At 45.0% G+C, this 19,744-nt stretch overlaps 1 protein-coding gene and 1 long non-coding RNA gene across 3 annotated transcripts in view; one reads left to right on the top strand and one right to left on the bottom strand.

The window, feature by feature from the left end:
• The window catches only part of LOC135369951 (uncharacterized), a 101,540-nt gene that overhangs the window by 70,207 nt on the left and 11,589 nt on the right, over window positions 1-19,744 (top strand). Inside the window, exon 6 of one of the 2 annotated variants that reach the window (XM_064603561.1) lies at window positions 5,418-5,504. The exons of the other annotated variant lie outside the window; for it this stretch is intronic. Within the exon in view, the coding sequence (XP_064459631.1) occupies window positions 5,418-5,504 (87 nt within the window). The remainder of the gene's footprint in view (window positions 1-5,417; window positions 5,505-19,744) is intronic. 2 annotated transcript variants of the gene reach the window in all.
• LOC135369945 (uncharacterized) lies at window positions 18,502-19,242 on the bottom strand. The gene is made up of 2 exons (XR_010415164.1): window positions 19,128-19,242; window positions 18,502-18,662 (listed from the first exon to the last, which is right to left on the bottom strand). It is a non-coding gene; the product is annotated as an uncharacterized LOC135369945 (long non-coding RNA).

Consider the following 19,744-nt stretch of genomic DNA (forward strand, 5'->3'; position numbering starts at 1 on the left):
AACCGTAATGAAGCGTGTCGAAAATAAGTCTGCCAGCCTTGCTCTGTCCGAGCTCAGAGCAGTGTACCACTTAATCGGCAACACACGCGCAATGTGTCGCAACGCACTACCAGTAAGCAGGACTATATATTTTTTAAACCACCACCAATCATACAGGCATCGTTCTTCGTATGCTCCTTCTGCACTTCTCATGTTTCTGAACTCCTGTCGTGTAAAGGGAAATGTTGGGTGCTTGCTTAAAGCGACAGTCCGGACCTCCGGAGGGTATTCGGATTGCGACTCTATTCGATTGTGCTCCACACGTATATCATCCACGTAAAATAGACAGGGTGAAATCTCTCCTATTTTAGAGAAAATGAATTAAATCCTACGGTTAACCCATATCCGGTTTTGGTTTCTCTGTGACATCACTGTTGTTTCCGACGTAACAATTGTGCAAGACGACGCAATAACACTCAGCGCTTGTTTGAGGTGCAAAGTGAGATTTTCACGTGAGACTTGACCAAGTTGGGATTGGCGATTTGTTTAATAACTTATGTTATTCCTAACTATGTAGCTTGCAGAGTTCGAGGTAACTCGTTACAAGTAAGTCGTTACTGCAACTAAGTTCCTTTTTTTTCGGTATTGTCCCAAAAAGGTAGAGTAGTCAATAATAGTCGTAGACCAGCCTGCCATACGGCTCTAACATGAGGAAGTCCCAAAAAGTCACGCCATTGCCTGCTCCGGAACATTGTCCCGAAAAGGTGTAGTTGTGAATAATGATTATAAGGCACTACACCATACGGCTCCGACATGAAGAAGTGTCAAAAGGTCACGCCGCACTCGGAATCACCAAAGTTGCCCCAAATCGGCGTAGTAGTAGTCGATAATGGTCCTAAACAACCACGTCATAGAGCTCTGACACGAGGAAGCTCCAAAAAGTCAAGCCATAACCGCCTTCATCAAAATTGTGGCAAAACGGTTTTGTAGTCAATAATGGCTGTAAGCAGAGTTCGAGGTAACTCGTTACAAGTAACTCGTTACTGTAACTAAGTTCCCCTTTTCGGTAACTCGTAACTTAACTCGGTACTTTTGCGCCGTGGTAACTTTCGGAGGAGCTCGTTTCTTTTTCAGGTAACTTTGCCAAAGTAACTTAAGCTAAGGTCCAAGTTACTTTTAATTCACTTTTCACTCACGTCCACATATTATCTTGCTTTCTCTCCGGTTCTTTGATGGTATTTTATGCCACATAACGTGATATTCAATCAATGACAGTATTATATTGAGGAAGTAAGAACCGCTGCCATTGAAACGAAGCTGAACCATTGTGCGCCCACAGGGAGTATGATACAAAGCGTACGAAATCTTGGAGATAAACGAAAACGATCTAAGCGTGTTGCACTCCTCCTCAGGCAACTCAAGGGCGAACTCAACTGCTCACGCGCCCTGCACAATGCTATTTCGTGTCCGGAGTAACTTGGAAGTAATTCGTTCTTTTTTTTAAGTAACTCCGTAACTGCGAGTTACATTTCAGGCGAAGAACTTCGTTATTAACTTAGTTACATTTTTCACACGGTAACTTTTGACGGGTAACTTCCCGTCCTATGGTAGCTTGTAACATTTTCTATGCAGGTGTTGGTGTTTTAACTCAGGGAGACGCGCCTGATAAATGGTTATACTGTGTAGGCCAAATCTGTGACGAGAACGGGGTTGAAAGTTAACAACACTTACTTGTCTTTTCAAAAGGCATTGGTACTGCACCGAGCTTTTATTCAGGATGGTGGATACTGGCTACCCCCAACTGTTTTGGAGGTTCGGTCTCCCCAAATCCGAAAAATGACACGCACGTTGTGTTTTCATTCTTGTTCTCACGATGCACTAAGAAACATCTATGCTTCATCGCTCAACAACATCGTTTCATATCCAGTAACCTGTCACTGTTAATAAAAAGCAGGAATGCCATGCGTATTGCCTGAAAGTACGGAAACCAAGAATGGCGACCCAGAAAGAACACACAGCTCGCCGAGAGGAGCCGAGCAGACGCCGCAGAGGCCGGAAGAGAACGCACATGGCGTCACGAATGTCGAAGTGCAGCTTTCAGTCGGGTCAAAAGATGCAAGTTGAAAATTGCTTTACAAATCCTCGGAGTCGAATGTAAACGGAATATTTTGCATGGTGGCTATGAAAGATATAAGGAATCATCTGATGAGGCCTATTTACTTCACATCTCGGGTAAAGACTGTGTCTTTAATCACGTATCCATCCTACAGAGCTACACAACTGGCCTACTCCATTCCTGCGTTATTCGGTGGACGATGGCAATCGACTCACCTTTCAGAAAATAGACCAGTTGCTAGCAGAGGACGGCCACGTCGTCTACTTGGAAACCCAGCGTTTGAGAAGCGTCCGCGTGGCGCCTCTTCTCTGAAGAGCTGACACCGCAGCGCGTGCGTGGGGCTCCCAAGGGTAACTGTGTTTCAACGTGTGAAAAAAGACACTGAAAGCATATTTATTATACGTTCTCATTTGACTGCTAGGTGAAGGTTTGCGATTTCATTTTATGGAGACCAGTGTGTCCTCGTTCGGTGATTCAGAGACACTTGAACTCTGATGCTGACTTTTATGTCCGAACCGTTTTTCTGCGAACCGGCTACCGCTATAGATTTTTTCCGGTTCTGCTCCGGTTCGCGTTCAATAGTGTCATGAAAATTTCGGTTCGGGTTCGGTTCGGCAAAAATAACGGTTCGGGTACGGGTTTTCATTGCGGTTCGGGTTCGACTCGCCACCTTGCTCATCGTATCACCGCTCGTGGGGAGCGATGTATCTGTTCACCTTCTATCGCACTCTCTAACCTGGAGATTGATTATCTTGGCCCACTTCGATACACATGCCGCTGGGACTAGTAAGGAAATCTCCGAAGGCACTAGTTGTGGGTCACGCAAAATATCTTTGGGTTCATTGCATATTGCATCGGTTTGGTGGAGCTCACTCTAGGTGAAGTAATCCTTCAGTGTTTATCATGCAAGCGAGCTTGTCTGTCAAAGTTTCTGTTCCGAGTCCGTAGCCGTCCTGTCTACAGTGTTTATTAACCCGTCTGCTTGTCTTTTTGTTGTACGCCGTTTACCAGAAACCGTTGTTGAAAGCACGCAGTGACTTATCCAGACCCCCTACACGCCCCTAACACCCCCCCCCCCCCCCCGCCTCAACCTCTAGTGACACCTCCTAACTTTTTCACCTGTGTACTCGCTACAGGGGTTGCCCTTGCGATTTCAGCTCTAGGCATATGTCGGTAATGATACGTTAAGCTCTAATGACGTAACTATAATAATGACCCCCCCCTCAATTTATTCCAACACCCCTCTCTGATTCGGGTTCTGGATAAACCACTGAAAGCACGTCATCCAACATGGTTGGTTGATATTTTTGTCGCTAAAGTATTTCACACCGCAAGAACATGTGTCTCGGTGAAATGTATGTGGCGCCATCTTCCAAGTGTAACACTAACACCGACATTCCTCTGCGTCTTGTAGGTGACTTGGTGCTGTTTGATGTTTTGTTTTGCAGTGTGACACGACCTTAGGAATTATAAGAGTGCGTGAATGAGTGAGAGAGCAGTAAGGGGATATGAGTAGAAATAATTCTGCGCATTTTGTGTCGACATGTAACGTGTATGCAACCTTCGATGTGAGACAAGTAGTGGATAGGGCATTTAAACATAGAATGACAGACACAAGACAGGCAACGCGTGGCCATTTGCATACTTCAGTTGAATAGTCGCTGTTGAAGAAATCGTCAAGAATCTTACTGCTGGTGACTTTTCTTCAACTGAAACCATTCAACATCGACATGACGTGCGAAATATCAGATGTGAATTTGGTGTGACTGGATTATTACATAAACAAACGTCACCTTGTTTGTTCGTCATAAAGGCGAGCCATGCAGATAAAAAGGAAGGGTTTCCTGGAGGGTGTGCTTTCCGGATATCTAATTTAGCTATCAAGATGTAATGATTAAGAGATTAAAATGCCTCTCATATGTTGATGAGCAAAGCGGATGTAATTTTGCTATAGCGTATGACAAGTTTTATATTACCTGTACCGGCCTCGGTTGCTCAGTCGGTAGCGTGTTCGCCTTCTGATTCCGAGATCGCGGGTTCGCACCCGGCCGAGCACGCCAGCAACTTGGTGGCAGGGTACAAGCTGCTTAGACACGCCGTCTTCCGCGAGGGACGTTATATATGGAGTACCGTGTGATGAGCTTTCATCGCACGTTAAAGAACCCTCAGGTGGGCAAAATCAATTCACAGACCGACCGCTGTGGCGTCGCTCATGATCTCAGTTGTCTCGCGACATAAACCCCCAATTATTATTGCATTAATATTATCTGTGAACGTGACTATCAGTGATTCTCTACCAGGGTAACCTGTCGAAAGCCGAATTGTTTACTGTTTGACAGGAAGAGTTTTTTCTCTGTTTTATGTAGGCGCGCTTCGCAAGGAAGTCTCCAAATATTTTAATAGAGAACAGTATTACATACATTACACTTCCAGCGAATTTCGAACAAGCGAGGAACCTGATCATCTCCAATTTTTTTTATATAAAAAATCGCGGCAACTTTTTGGTGGCTATTTTTTGATAGCGCCTGCCGAAATACAGCTAAATCGCGATACCGCCTGTGGGATTGTTACAATCTGCTTCTAGCACATTAAGTCTAGAACAATGAAAATGGTATCACCAGATAGGGCATGCAATCACGAAACGAATGGTGTAGGATTCATTATTCTCAAATCAACGGCGTCAGTACAAAAAGGCTCCGAAAAACGACTTTGCGATTTTTTTACGAAAAAGTTTCAGTTACAAATGGCTAGGAAGACGACAGCATGTTTTCCATGTAGCAGTGAGCTGGTGAAAAATATTGTGGCTCTTAGAATTGCATACTTCTCAATTGACAAGCCCTCAAAGTAGCCCGGAATGACTGGGTCACATTTCGACCAGTTTCTTTCTCCCCCTCTCCCTCGAAAATGGCTGAAGGTTGAGGCTTAAATATAGGCGCATTTTTCATTATTTCCCGTCCCCTGAAGAATATATTTTTTCAAAAAAAATTGGAGATGGTCACGTTCCTCGCTTGTTCGAAATTCGCTGGAATTAGCCTGCCACATCTGTTGGGACACCGTTGAACATCTTCGCAGTGTCCAGCATTTGTCGCCTCTTAATGTCGTTACGCATTTTTATCGAAATGTGCATCAATTTATTCGTCATTTCTTTTTTCATTGAGCGCGTTGACTTTGGCTTGGAGCACACTAGAAATATTCCAAGTCTGTCGAGTGCAGCTAGAGAAAGATCATGTTTGCTCAGCATCAACTTGGGTGCGGATAGGGTTGATGGTACATGCACAGCTGTCGCTCCCAGCATTAACATGCCTCATTCTCGTACATGCAGAACTCAAGAGGGGCTTTTGGTTGCAAATATTATTGCAAGAAGAGTCCTCACCAGATTGTCAATCGTCCTGATGGTCATCAGTGTCTGGTAAGATAGAATGAATCTTTCAGGATAATTATTGAAGCACGACAGAGTCAGGAACTGACAACCTCATAGCGCGCCAGTTCTCGCTCTTTAAATTCATGATGAAATATCGTGACACCTTGCCCAGACGTCTATGGCGTTTTGGGCGAATAACTGTAAGTATGTAGCTAATTCCCCTTCAAGTCGGTGTTCGTGCTGACGGGGTTCATGATCACAGGCGGAATTCGCTCATAAAAATCTCCTGAAGGGAGCTTGTTGGACCTGTTTCACAGGAGCAGTAAGCAACAGAAGCATTCATTCAGCGCGCAAATTAACAGCAGACAGAAGAGCCAAAGAAAGGAGAAAAAGGTCCGGATTCCCAAAGGAGTCGGAAGTTATGCACACTTTACTGATTGAATTGCGTTTACTCGAATCCAGTATAGCACAGCATGTGGTACTACCCGGCGAACACTAAGGGTTACATCTTCGTTTCCAAGGCTGTGTCGTACTGTTCTGGCCATCACACTTGTAAAGCATTTACGTAAAGATTAATTATGCAAACTTACTTGGCAACAAACATTGACCGAATAGGTCCTTCGAATGCATAATGAAGTAAACACGGCGTAAATGATAAAAGGACGGAGGAATACACACGATGAGCGTCCTGTCCCACCGTTCCTTTGTCTTTTGCGTCGTGTTTACTTCACTAGACCTCTCCCTGTTTGTAAACAAATGACGTCATAATGTTCGACAGCGCCACGGGTTTGGTAGAGTTGAACTACGTTCAAAGCTAGTGGAGAACAAGGTCGCGCCCGAAAGCCTCGGTCTTGAGGGGATTACGACGGTCTCTGAAAGGGACGCGACTTTCGGTCCTACTTTTCTTTCAATAGGAGGCAGCGAACAATTGCCCATTCGTGGAACCGAGCTCTCCCCTTCCGATCTGTCTTGGTTTCGGTCTGTCTACTAACGTCATGCTGACGTTTGTCGGGTAGAGGTTTATTGCTTGTCGTGTTGCAGGTCCTTCGAAACCTAGACAAGATACGCCAGGCAGCAGACCTTTGCAATTTCTCTATCTTCTTTTTTTTTTGATAGTGTGGATGTGCAGAGATCCCAGACTGCAGATGCATAGTCTAAACAAGGTAGAACCAATGTTTTATATGTTGTTAATTTAATGTCCTTTCTTGTACCATGACGAAATTTCCATCTTAGCATCCACAGAATTCGAGTGGCTTCCGCGCACATATGGCTATATACAATTTCAGAACAGCAATGAGGTGGGTGTCCAGAAGAAGCACAGACTATCGGCTGCTCCCACTGTGAGGCCACTTTCTTCAATATGTGTGTTAGCAGATGTTCAGTTCGTCGGATTCTTGCGCACTGTTCTGTTCAGCTGTTTTGTTCGTAAATGACAAAGGTCTGAAAATAACCAGTACTCTCCCTTCTTCGGCTGAAAAAAACAAGAACAAACATATAAAATAAATATAAAGAAAAAAGCAGAGCACACTAATTGCCTGGTCCGTATGCTCGAGTCAAAAGTTATAGAAAAACAGGTGCATACGACGCACTCCACGGAGCTTTGAACTCCGTTCCAATAAACGTCTTTCGAACAAACGGCGTCTATTGATCGGATTCCGACCAAACGGGTTTCGACCAAGTGGCGTCCGAGCAAATGTCTTCGATCAAACGACGTTTGACCAAATGGGCGGGCGCCAACGTTTTAAGCGCCAACCGCATGTGGCGTTTCTCCAGCGCTTATCGAGCGTCCTGCCGCGGCGTTTGGAGAGCGTCAAGCCAAGGCGTCGTGGAACAATAGGCGCGCGACTCTCCCCTAGAACTCATAGGCGAATGATAATTCAGGGTTGGGCGACGGAAGAGGCGGGGACGACGCGCACAAGTGGCCAGTCAGGGATAGACTTCGCGATAGGTTCATCCGGTCGCGCCAATTTTCGGGAGCCCCCATAGATGACGGCACGCGGAATCGCTCAGACCGCTGTTCGGCCACGGTGTTCGGCAGAAGAACAGAAGCTTGTTGCCGATGTTAAGAACGCAATTCTTGTGTGAGTGTCCAACATACAAAACACAACAAGAAGTGTGCAACAGCTTGAAGAAGATGTCAACCGGATTGAGGAGTTTGCTCGGTCTAAATACACGAAGCGGGTGCCTTGTGAATAGCGGGACCGCGATACGCAACAAATATGACTTCGTGAGCGTGCATTGCTGCAGTATCTTGTTCGTTACAGCGTGTTACCACTCAAAAGCAACTGTGTTTGAGATTCTTCAATTGTAATAAAGTGTTTATCAAATAACGTAGAGTTGCTTTCCCTGAGAGAATACGGAAGCGTTCGCATGAGACGCCGTCCATCCGCTGTTGTAGAAACGTTGCATGCGGTGAGCTCCGAGCCCTTTTTGTCACCGTCGTTTGTCGCTGAGAAAAGCGGGAGCCCTCCCTCTCGCAAAACGTCTCATGCGGTTGGCGCTTTATCCTACACCCGGTGTCAACAGACGCCCGTGTGCATAGAAAATATTTATCGATACGACAGCGCACCAAGAAGTTGGCGTGCCGATATGTGCATGTGCACCGAAATGTCCGTGCGCTGAATTCCCTTACACCGGGATATCCTGCTTACAGGATGCTTGCGGGATGTAATGTCTTACACCGAAATGTCCTAGACCTTGAAATGTCCTTGTTTTTTTTTTCTTTAATATGCAATAAACATATTCCCCGAACCCCAGTGTTACAATTACATCCAGTGGCAACCCAAACGAAGCCAAATGATGCCGACCTTCGGTAGGGATGACAATTCTGCGTTTCTTCGTTTTTCTGTTTGGTTGTTTGCCGGGAATAAATATACCTGCCCCTCTATATAGCGCTAATTTCCTTACTTCGAACTGACAGTAGACTGAGATCCCTGTTGATTCTAAGTAAGAATGAGGTAAGCTGCGCTAGTATTTGCGGGACGTTACAACTTTCTGCTCTTGACATGCTGTTTTGTCTCCAGCAATTTGAAGCTCTGTAGCTGCACGTTTTGTCCGGGGTCATTTTATCCTACACACCATTTTATCACTTGTGAGGGGTTCGGAAAAAATTAGCCCGAAAAAAAATGTCCCAGAAAAAATGGTCCCTGGTTGTTTGAGCAGAAAAAAATTGTCTCGCAGACCTAAATATATACGTGTGTACTTGCGGATAGCTGATGAAACACGGTCGACGAAGTGTCATAATTGGCTCTCCCGATTTGATGAAATTGGGATACGCTCTTTTCGTATTTTTCTTCTTTGTATGTTAGTGCAGAATTAATTCTACACAAGCAAGAATTACCTGTCTATATTTTTGCAATTTGCCGTCGTATCTCTTAAAAAAATAGCCTTTATATTGTATGACTAGTATAAAAGAAGATTTGGTCTAGCGTGTGGAGTATCAAATGCAAAATTTTCTTTCCTGTACAAAAATACAAAACATCGACAAAATTTTTCGTTTTACAGTTTTCGCGGCCTATGCCTCATATTCTCCCTACTGTCAAGGCCTTCCCATTATTTTGCTCCAACCAACCAAATGCGGATGACGCCGGACAGGTTTCATGACCGCGATTCCACGCTTCACTGTCGGGAAAACCCCTTGTGGGATAGGATGCCAGAACAGTGATTGCATTCCGCAGACTGGTACTTAGTTCTCTTGTGACCGGCAATGTGGCGCTACTGTAAAATGACAAAACGGCGCGGTTCCCAGAGCCATACACACCTTCAGCTTTTCAATATTGTGAACAGCTGAAGGAATGGACAGACACGACACTGGCACCAAAATATTCAGGAAAGAATTCCGCGAAAATGCTATTGATTACATTTCACATATGTGCGGCAGTAAACGAGCTACGGTCTTCCAGAAGTGAGAGACCTAAGTTACAAACATTTTGCAGCTTTCGTAAGGTCCTTAAAAACGTCCGTAAAAGAAATGCTTCCATGCCCTCAATACGAATTGTTTGAACTTCGAAAGGCTATCGAACAAGGCCATTTTTGTACAAATCCGTTCAGTATTAGCTGCGAAAAGTCGCGTTCATTCTCCCGTAGATCATACATGGGGGCCGCAATTAGGGCAGCATGTGTAACACCGGTCGACAGTTCATTAGAAGCCTAGAAATAGTCTTTCGTTCAGGCCCGTTGGATACGTAGTGCTCAGATAATGTATCAGGCGACTGTCTTCCCGTTTTCGCGCGTTTGCGGAATAGAAACCGGAGCGGAGAACAATAACGCGAATATTATCAATAGTGTGGCCGAGACTAGAGAAATGTTTAGAAACCAAGGTTGTCTGGTGGTTGCTGATACCTCCACAAATGAGTAAATGTACCAGTCGACGATGGCCCCGGAACCTTTTATGAAGCTTTCGTTCGGTTTCACCTATATAGAGAATGTTGGGACAGATCGAGCAGAAGATAGCGTAGACTACGTTAGCGGTTTTGCATGTGTAATGACCAGACGTATTAACGTACCGGCCATTGGAACTATTAAGGCGCTCGAGGTTTGGGCCCACATGGGTGCATGTGAGGCAAAGGGGTCCCTGGCAAGGTAAAGTTCCATTTTGTGCATTGACAGTTTTGAGGCGGTTATGGACTAGGATAAACCTCAAGTTACGGGTCCGTCTATAGGAAATGATACTATTCGAGGAATGATGTTCAGAAGTGAAACAGGCCCGTCTAAGCGGAAAAGCTTGTGGCACTGGGCCTGAAGCAGTCAGCGGCATACAGTTTGACAGTACATGAACATACTATAAAGGTACTACATCCTATGATAAAGTTGCCGTAGCACTTTTTTAGTTTGTACTTCGATTCCATAGAAAAGCTGTCGAAGGGGAGCTCATTAAAGATACGAGGTACATACCATTGCCTGCGACAAAGTCCATATTTTGTGTGTGAGAAATGCACAACAGGGCAGCATTCGCTAACCGGGGTCCTATATGAGGGGTCCCAAAAATGTTTTTACAACATGCAATTTACCTTGATAATAACTCTATTATTCATGCAAAAATGACATTTTGATATGTATATTTCTGGTAAGTAAGCATTATCAAATATCTGAATTCATTTACAAGGCGTTTGTGAAAAAGATTTTTCAAAATTTCCGTCGTAGAACAGACTTCTTATTATTACCCGAAAACTTCAGTAACATATTTGAAAGGCTCCTTTCCTCCATGTTCTCCCTTCTTTTTCTTTCACCTTATACCCGCTCAGAAAAATGATGTCAGTCGACAACACCAGGGGTGTAGGACAAAACGTCCCCGGACAAAATGTCCCCGGATGAAATGTCCCCAGCTGACTGCGAAATGAAAGTTAAAATTTGAGTTCTTGTTCCATAGCCGTTTCTAACTTGCGTGACGATATATGTCTGTTTTCATGCTGCCCCGTGGATATAGTGTGCGTCCTGGGCAGACTTCTCTCAAAGGGATTTATTTGCCTCTTTGTTCGGTAGCATCATGCCTCGTGAAGATTGTGCGTACAAAGCAGTACATCACTAACAGGGAGGCACGGGGAATATCAAAGGAGTAGTGGGGCTGCCGAATAAAACGGGAATTAAACCCCCTTAAGAGATGTCGGCCCACGACGCACAATTTCTACGGACAGCATGACAACAAACATTTATTGTCATGGAAGCTAACAACGGCACTACAAAGGCAATTAAATCCCCTTAAGAGAAGTCGGCCCAGGACGCACAATCTCCACGGACTTCAGGAGAAAATATACCCATATAGTGCTTCTTAAAAGTAAGTTATTTAACATGTTGTTCGTCGACTACAAGAAATGCATAAATTCTCGAGTGTGGATTATTTGCATAAAACTAAGCAACAATCAAAAGCAACGCCAGGTTACTTTTAAACTTGTAATGTAACAGTTCCTGCCTGAGCTCTTTCAGTTCACAGCAATGTAAACAAACAAGAAAACGTCTGTCGGCCAATAAGGCTTTCGGCGGGCCCCGGAGGCGCCAGTTTGAAAAATAAACAAACAAACCTGGTTGGTGGATTCGAAAGATGCGATTCGTCGTTTGGGGCACTGAGATTCGGATTGGCGAATCTCGAATCCCTGCCTAGGACTCGAGGATTCGTGGATTTGCGGATTCGGTTGGCACATCCCTAATGAAAACAAACATCTATTGTCACGGAAGCTAGCAACGACTATGTAGCAGGAACTTTAATTTCGCAGTGAGGGACGGCAGCCGGCGACATTTTGTCTGGGGACATTTTCGGGGACATTTTGTCCGTGGACATTTTGTCCGGATCCCCAACCCCAGTGACAGGGGACTCCCTTCTTCTGGTGTACGAGTTTGCAAAACCGTACAAAGGAGGTGAAGGGCGATAAAGGCTTGGGGTCGACACACGGAAACCAACCAAAAAAGATATGGGAAGGTCGAGCGGCAAGGCCATGCAGCGGGAGTCGCGATATTCCCAACACAGTTTTTTTTTTCCTGAGCGCCAAGAGGAACGATTCGACAAAAAATAAAAGGACACATTGTAGAAAAATAATAACTATGGTCACCTGACAACATAACAGGTTCTTGTTTGAGTGTGGCAAAAAAGTACAGTTCGGCCTCGTGGGACAGGATAATATATGCCTTCTTTTCTTTTTTTAGAATTTCTGAAGCGTAAATTTTTACTACAGATTTCGTTGTGTTGGATGCTGAGGTTTCAGTTAATTCAATCTAAACTTGAAAACGTGAAATTCGGTCGTGGAAAAGCTGAAGAACTGGACACCATGTGAGCCAAATTCATGCGTATTTTAGGAAAATCACTATTCTTGAAGGGCAACACAGCTGCAATTACAAAATTGGGGTTTCCAGAGATGAATATGAGCGCTAGTTGCCAAATGAAGGAATGATCACGGAGAAGTCGTTTCATATAATCAAAGCTCGCCCGAGATGCCAGATTTTCATCCCCGGAAAAAAATGTCCCCAGGAAGAACCGTCCCCAGAGAAAAATGCCCCTGGAGAAATCGTCTACGCAAGAAGGAAAGCCGTTTGATCGAACGCGGGACATTTGGTCGAAAGTCATTTGATCGAACACCGTTTGATCGAAACAGCAGCGGTCATTTGATTGAGCTTTTTATTGCTTCGTTTGGAGCAGATGCATACTATAAGCAAGATTGATCTAAAGTTTTATATGGCTGTTAATACAATATCTGTATTTTATACTATGGCGAAATTTCCTTCTTAGCATTTATACTTCGAGTGCTTTTCGTGCACATATCACTATCCCATTTCGGATCCCAGCAATGAAAAGGGTGCCCAGAAGAAGCACAGACTATTGGCTGCTCCCAACTTGAAGACATTTTCTTCGGTATGTGTCCTACAGCTACGCGGGATACTTCCGCATTGTTCTATTCAATTTAATTCAATTTTATTCAATTTTATTTCCTTTCGCGTGGGAGAGAGTAAAAAGCCAGAAGGCTATGCTGTTCGTGAATGACCAATAAAACCTTTCTGCAAATGACCAGTGGTCTCCCCTCTTTAGCTGCAAAAAAAAAAGCACGAAACAAACAAAAAAGGAGAAGACACTGATTGCCTCATGCTCCGTATGTTCGAATCAAAAGTTACAGAAAAAGAGGTGCTAAGAACACGCTGCGAGCTTCGAACTCCCTTCGAAAAAACGTCTTTCGAACAAACGGCGTCGATCAACCGGCTGTTGATCGAACGGCTTTCGACCAAGCGTCTTCGATCCTTCTCCAAACAGCTTAGGATTTCGGAATATCCAGCTATAATGTGATGAGGACGATGCGATGGACTGTGGACGGTGAACGGTCAAAAACAAGCCTAAACTAACCTACCCTGAAAACTACCTAACCTAGGACCCGGCTCCAACCGGACTGGGGTCGCTACGTCCAACGAGACGTTACATCCAACGCGCCGTTACATCCATCGGTGGACGTAACGGCGCACTGGATGCAACGGCTCGTTGGCTATAACGGCACGGTATGGATGTACCGACACGTTGGATGTAACCGCACGGTGGACTTGGTGATCTTTTGGATGTAAATGCTCGATGGATAAGCGGCTTCAGTATATGTCGGTTGTGAACTAATATGGCATCGATGTAGTTTTGGAATCAGCCACTCCATAACACACATTTCGCGGCGTATCCTCGCAATGTTTGTTTGTTTGTTTTCATGATGTGATGTGATGTGATAAAGAAAAAAAATGGGGATGTGAGTTTCGACGACGTCGAACTGGCTACCCCAGTACTCTTACACAAACACATGATGAGATGATGAAAAACAGAGATGATGATTTTCGTCTTCGTGAGAGTCCGTCAAATTACGATGTTTTATGATTTGATATGTTCACAAGTTACGGACAGAGTTGCTGTTGTGAGAGAATAAATTAGGTGAGGTTCTAAATTACGAGGCTGGTCCACAAGTTGAAATCCCCAAATCTCAAAATATTCACGAAATAATATAGAGGTAAAAAAGGTAAAAGCGCATTAGGTAAAAAAAGCTGCTGGTCGTGTGTGTCATATTCTGCTTGCCGCAAGTCGTTGGCCTCGCTGAGGGCGGGCCGCTCGTCACGACCAACGCAACAGCGCGCGTCCTAGGCTGACTTCCAAGGAAACCGTACCGGCATGTGATCGTCGGGGGAAACCCAGGCAAAACCTCCTGGCAGCACGGCCGGACTGGGCATAAGTAAGAAAGCACCAACACGGCTTTACGACAACGAATGGCGCGAAGGCAGCCAATCATATAGTGACAACAAAGCAGCGACAAAGATAACTTCCCGGAATGCAGACGCAGCATTGCGATTTTTTCTATTTCCAAAGTGCTGTCCGTTGACAATACAAAATACCATCTGCTGTACACCTAACATTTTATTAATATGCGCGTTGCTCCACACATGCGCATTGCATAGAAGTCAGTTGATGTCGATGTTGACGAAAAAAATAATATGGAGAAATAGGAAACTCAGTAACATGCCTCATACCCTAACGACCTTCGTTTTGTGGTTGTACCAATATAGCAGCTGTCTGTGAACCAATCAATGTCAATCCGTATTACAAGTCACTTCTTTTTATTTAGTTATTTTTTTCCTATTCAAAGAAGTACCCGTGAGGTACCGCGTTAGCATCGTAACAGCTCGTTGTGGATGGTTTTCTGTTGGCTAACGGCTCGTTGTGTGTACTGACTTATGGATGTAACGGTCGTTTGTGTGTAAGAGCAGGGTGGATTTAACGACTCGTTTTCGGATGTAAGAGCATGATGGGCGTAACGGCGCGTTGGATGTAGTGGCACGGAATCGCTCTAACCTCCCACTGGGGACGATTTTTCCGTATCCCGGAAATTACAGGAGAGCCGTTGTGAACAGCTGAGGAAACGGATCATAGCCGATCAAGTGCTATCACATTATTTGTTTAAATTGGGAGACGGGATTTTTTAAATTAACATGCATGCTAATGCACAGTAAAACCACTGAACAAGGAACATAAATGCGGTTACACCCACTGCGCCGCTTGCGTTGTGCCGATTACATCTGTTCTTTCTGTTCCTCTCTCGCAAAGTTTGCTGAGTGCAGACAATGCGGTAAGATTAGGAAGGGATTCCCCAACAACAAATAAATGTTAACTATGACACGAGGTGATTCATCACTGGTGATTTTCCAAGGTCCTGCTACCTTCTACTTATTTCTGGCAGATATGTTAGCCGCGTTCTTTTATAAAGGGGAGTACTACAGAATACTGAGCGCAATGACACATTACGTTCTGTATTCGTATCAATGAAATGAAACGCAAGTGCCCACTATCCTGAAGCTCTGACTTCACGCTCGTTGAACGTGGATATCGCCGGATGTAGTTCCCAACTCAAAAGGAATACTGGTATTTTCATATATAGTTCTGTTTTGTTGTTGGTGGCGGTCAGACAATGATGTTGTAGTTGTTGTCTCATACTTTCTATGTTGATGAACCGTATTTTCAATGCAATCAAACCGCAATGAAACACCTGAATAAGTGGGTGTAGAGCTTTTATAACACATAAACATCGGCCCAGAAAAAGATGTAAGGACAACTGTAACACCCGTGTCTGACTCACAGTAGAGAAATACTAGAGAATCCAGCGAACGATATCGCTAGCGAACTAATGCAGCAAACTATGTATATTCATTTTATGTTGCTTGTTGAATGGAGTGTAGATTTGTAGAGTGTAGAACTACTCATTATTAACACATAAAAATAAAGAAAAAAACACCCTATGTCTCCCAATTTCAACAAATCCGCAAAGCGAACGATAACATTCGGTCGGCTGTGATGTATTTCATCGGCTGTCTAGATTTCAGTTCTTACTTGCATCTATATTCCAGGGGCTTTTAATGCACAATTATCCTCACTTTACCCACCACACACTTTCTTTTCGTAGTAAACATATTGTAGATTATTGTTTTTCATATTCGCTGGCTAGTCTATTTGCGAGCACCAAATGCTATGCATTCCAGTTATTTGATTTCTAATACAATAGCCACAAAACTTTTTCATAATCTACACCATCCCATTCAGTGGCCATTCACTGCAGTGCTCACCCGGTGTCTCTTTGGCCTTTCCATTTTCAGCCTTCTGACAGTTCGGCGTTATGATTTTTTGGTCTTTTGGCTGTCGGCCTTCTGATAGTTCGGCGTCATGATTTTCGGCCTTTGGATAGGCTCAATCAGCCTAAATAAATGCATTGCATTTAGCAACAGCTATTCAAAAAAATGAAAAGAAAAGGAGAAGGAGGAAGCTCCTAAAACCCCTTGAACTCCATCTTTATGTATAAATGAACAAGATAAAATCAAAGGAACTTGACGCGCGACGAGGTCTCGGAGCACGATTTCCGTCTCATAATTGCGCTGATTATTACACGGAAACTTCAGTACTATATTTTTAGACACTCCTTGGTTTTCACAGGGTACTTCACATTACATTTACACCAGACCTTTCGTTCAGCGTAGACACTAGTTCAGCGGTGAATCCCCAGTGACCCGGAGCTTTTCCTTATCGTCCTCTGAAAGCCTCCCTTTGTGCGCCGTGCAAAGACAGACGGGTACAGGTTTTGGGTCATCCAACGTGCAACTAGCAAGGATTGTCGAAAGATGGAAAATCCAGGGAACCGGTCTCGAGAAATTGGCCGTATCTCAAAATAACGTGATCGAAGTCCTCGTTGCAAAATAAACTACTGTAAATAAATGTTATCTGGCTGTTTCTGCGCGGAAACTGCCAAAGCCCACTTAGACTAACCTGAACATGAAAATGCAAACACCGAACTTTTACTAACCTAATAATCAACTAACTAACGTGCTGTTCCGTCGCCTCCGTTTCATTTATCTCCTATTTCTTAATTTTATTTATTTATTTATTGATGTATTTTTGGAATAGCAAGCCGACGTCCCGTTTGGCTGACCTTTAGCCCGTTTTTTTTTTCCTTTTCGTCTAATAAATATATCTCCCTCCCCCGTCGCTGTCGTTGGTTGTCGTTGGTTTTCCTTGCTACGCGAACGTGAATTTGGGTTCCGGAAAAGACTGTTGCTCATTGCGTGGGCGGAAATAATTGTGCAGGGGCCGCTTGATCGATTTTTCTTATTGGTTCACGTGGAGCGTTTATGAAAAAAAAGAAGAAAATAATAAAGATAAAAATACAAATAAATCGATCAATAAAAGAAAGAAAGAGAAACAACAAATAAAGCTGCAGTTCTAAGTACCGTTATCCTAAGAAACATTTATCTGTGTGTAATCCGCTTGCTGGCTGTTTCAACATTACGAACATTACAGGGCAGTCCTGTTGAACGTTACTGGAATGTTTGTGAAGTCGGCCTTCCACTAACCGTAAATACAAGAGATTCTCGTTGGCCTTATGAGACAGTTGACTGAGTAAGCACAAACCCGAAACGGCAAAATCGAGCAAATTGACGTTTCATGTCAAGCTAATAAACTCATCTCACCGAAAAAAGAAGAGGCTTATTGGTCTCGGTGGTCTCTTAAGGGCGGATCCCATAACCCGCGACAAGCGACAGCTACACGCGACAAGCAACAAATTTGGCGGCGGCACCCGGGCTCTCGCGACAAAAAAGCGGTGTCGCGGCTACAAAATCCTGCACCTGCTCCCCGTAGATATTTGTCGCTTGTCGCCAGTCACCGTTGCCCGGCGCGTGCCCAAAACTCGCTAGATTTGGCGGTATGTAGCTGGAACGAACGACAAAGCATAGAGAAGCGGGGAAAACAGCGTAGCGTGAGTGTCAAGTCACCTTTGTTTTAATGAAATTTCGGGATTGTAGGGGAAAGCAGCCGTTCGAATCGATGGTTATCGCATATGACCAAAATCTATTGCACATTGTGTTGAAACGGATGGAACTGCAGCGCCACCACAGACAAACATATTATAACAAACTTACGGTAGTATAAATTTATCTCTGTGTTTATCTTCCTGCGGCGTTTCAGTAGAAAATTTATGATGTTTTTGACAGATATGTCGCATAATCAATTGAAAAATACGAATTCTTCTCTCGCCAATATAGTTTTGTCGCCAGCTGCTGTCGCCTCACAAATGGGCCGGGAAGCTGCTCCCGCGACAACGGCGACAGCGACAGAATCTGTAGCGTGTCGCTTGTCGCATGTTATGGGATCCGCCCTTTACACGGGCCGCGACAACGGTGGCTCGTCTACCCAACGTTCTCCCCCCCTCCCCCGACAATGTTGGCTGACGATAATCCCTTTACGAGCAGCTAAGTAAGCTTTTGTTCTGGTCTCCAAGGCCATGCTCTAAGTCCGCTGTCCATGAAAGTAAAGAGGAGAGAGGGAGCACAGTAGTAGTGTATCAGCTCAACTAGCCGGCAAGTCACATCTTTGCCTGGACGCCATTAATTAGCAATTAGAGCTAATTGGGACCCCCCACATTAATCAGGACCCTCCAGAGAGTCATTACACTAATTGGGGACCATCTAAGACACGTCCAGACGAAGATGTGAGTTGCCGGCTAGTTGAGTTGATAAAAAAATAAAAAAATAGGCAGAAAATAAAATAAAAAGATAGAAATAGAGTGGAGAGAAACAATTTATTCGAAAATCAACGATGCCGCGGCGAAGAAACGGCTCCGGGGTGACCAGAGCTTGTTGACGTCGGGTAGTTGCAGAGATCGACGACAGGTGGCCACTTAGTTGCAAGGCATCACACCAGATGGCGCCACCATCATAGCTCTAGAGGAGAGAGACAGAGAACAAGATACTAGCGGCAGGTAAAAATGACAGCACTGCTAAACAAGTCTAGGCATGCGAGAGAAAAGGTCTAACCGCTACTGCTAAACAGAAAACAGTACACATCGGGGGAAAAAGGCTTACGGGGGGATGATCGCTTAGGCCTAACCACAACACTACGCAGCTAACACAAGGCGGGAACCACACATCGCTAAACATGCGAGAAAAGGCTTAACACGAGCGCGGTCACCGCTAAACACGGCAAACATACGAGAAAAGGAGCGCGCTTGGGCATAACCTCAACACTACGCAGCTAACACAAGGCGGGAACCACACATCGCTAAACATGCGTCAACAGGCTTGGACACCGCAAAACAAGTCTAAACATGCGAGAAAAGGCTTAACACGAGCGCGGTCACCGCTAAACACGGCAAACATACGAGAAAAGGAGCGCGTCAAATCACTCACCTTTTCCCCCGCGGCAACTTCCAGGCAGAAACTGAGCGAGCGCGGAGAACACACACGTCTGCTCTCTACGAGATCCAGCCAGAAAGTGAGCGAGCGCGCGGAGCGCACGTCCTTCTTCCGCGACGGTCCGAGAGAAACTGAGAGAGGCGACGCGCAGCGGCCGCTACGGATGCGCGCGCGCCCTCTGCTCCACCCGTCCGCGCATGCGCGCGCGCGCTACTAGCTCCCTCTGCGCCGGCCGCGGGTGTTTTCGGTTTCGGCTCTCTGCTGCGCGCGCGCTCCTAGCGGCGACGGGTGGCTTTTCAGTTTCGCTTTCATTCGCCGTTCTTTGCGCGCGCGCGTTTATCTCTATAAAGGCAGCGCGCACCGCGCTCGCGTCATCATTCTGACCGATACGTGGAAAACGCCATGTGTGGTTTATTCTCCTGCGTTTCTCGTCGTCGCAAGGAAAAGACAAAAAACGAAGAAATTCGCGAATTTATACGCGGCATCGTGGAGGATGCCTTTCAAGTCCACCGTCTGGAATGGTTGCAAGCACGTCAAGAAATGTGTCAGGACAAGATGAAGACGCTCGACCGCATCTTAGCGGCGGACAGACTGGCGAAAAACAAGTCCAA

The sequence above is a fragment of the Ornithodoros turicata genome, chromosome 1 (assembly GCF_037126465.1).
Source record: "Ornithodoros turicata isolate Travis chromosome 1, ASM3712646v1, whole genome shotgun sequence".
In the NCBI taxonomy this organism is placed as follows: domain Eukaryota; kingdom Metazoa; phylum Arthropoda; class Arachnida; order Ixodida; family Argasidae; genus Ornithodoros; species Ornithodoros turicata.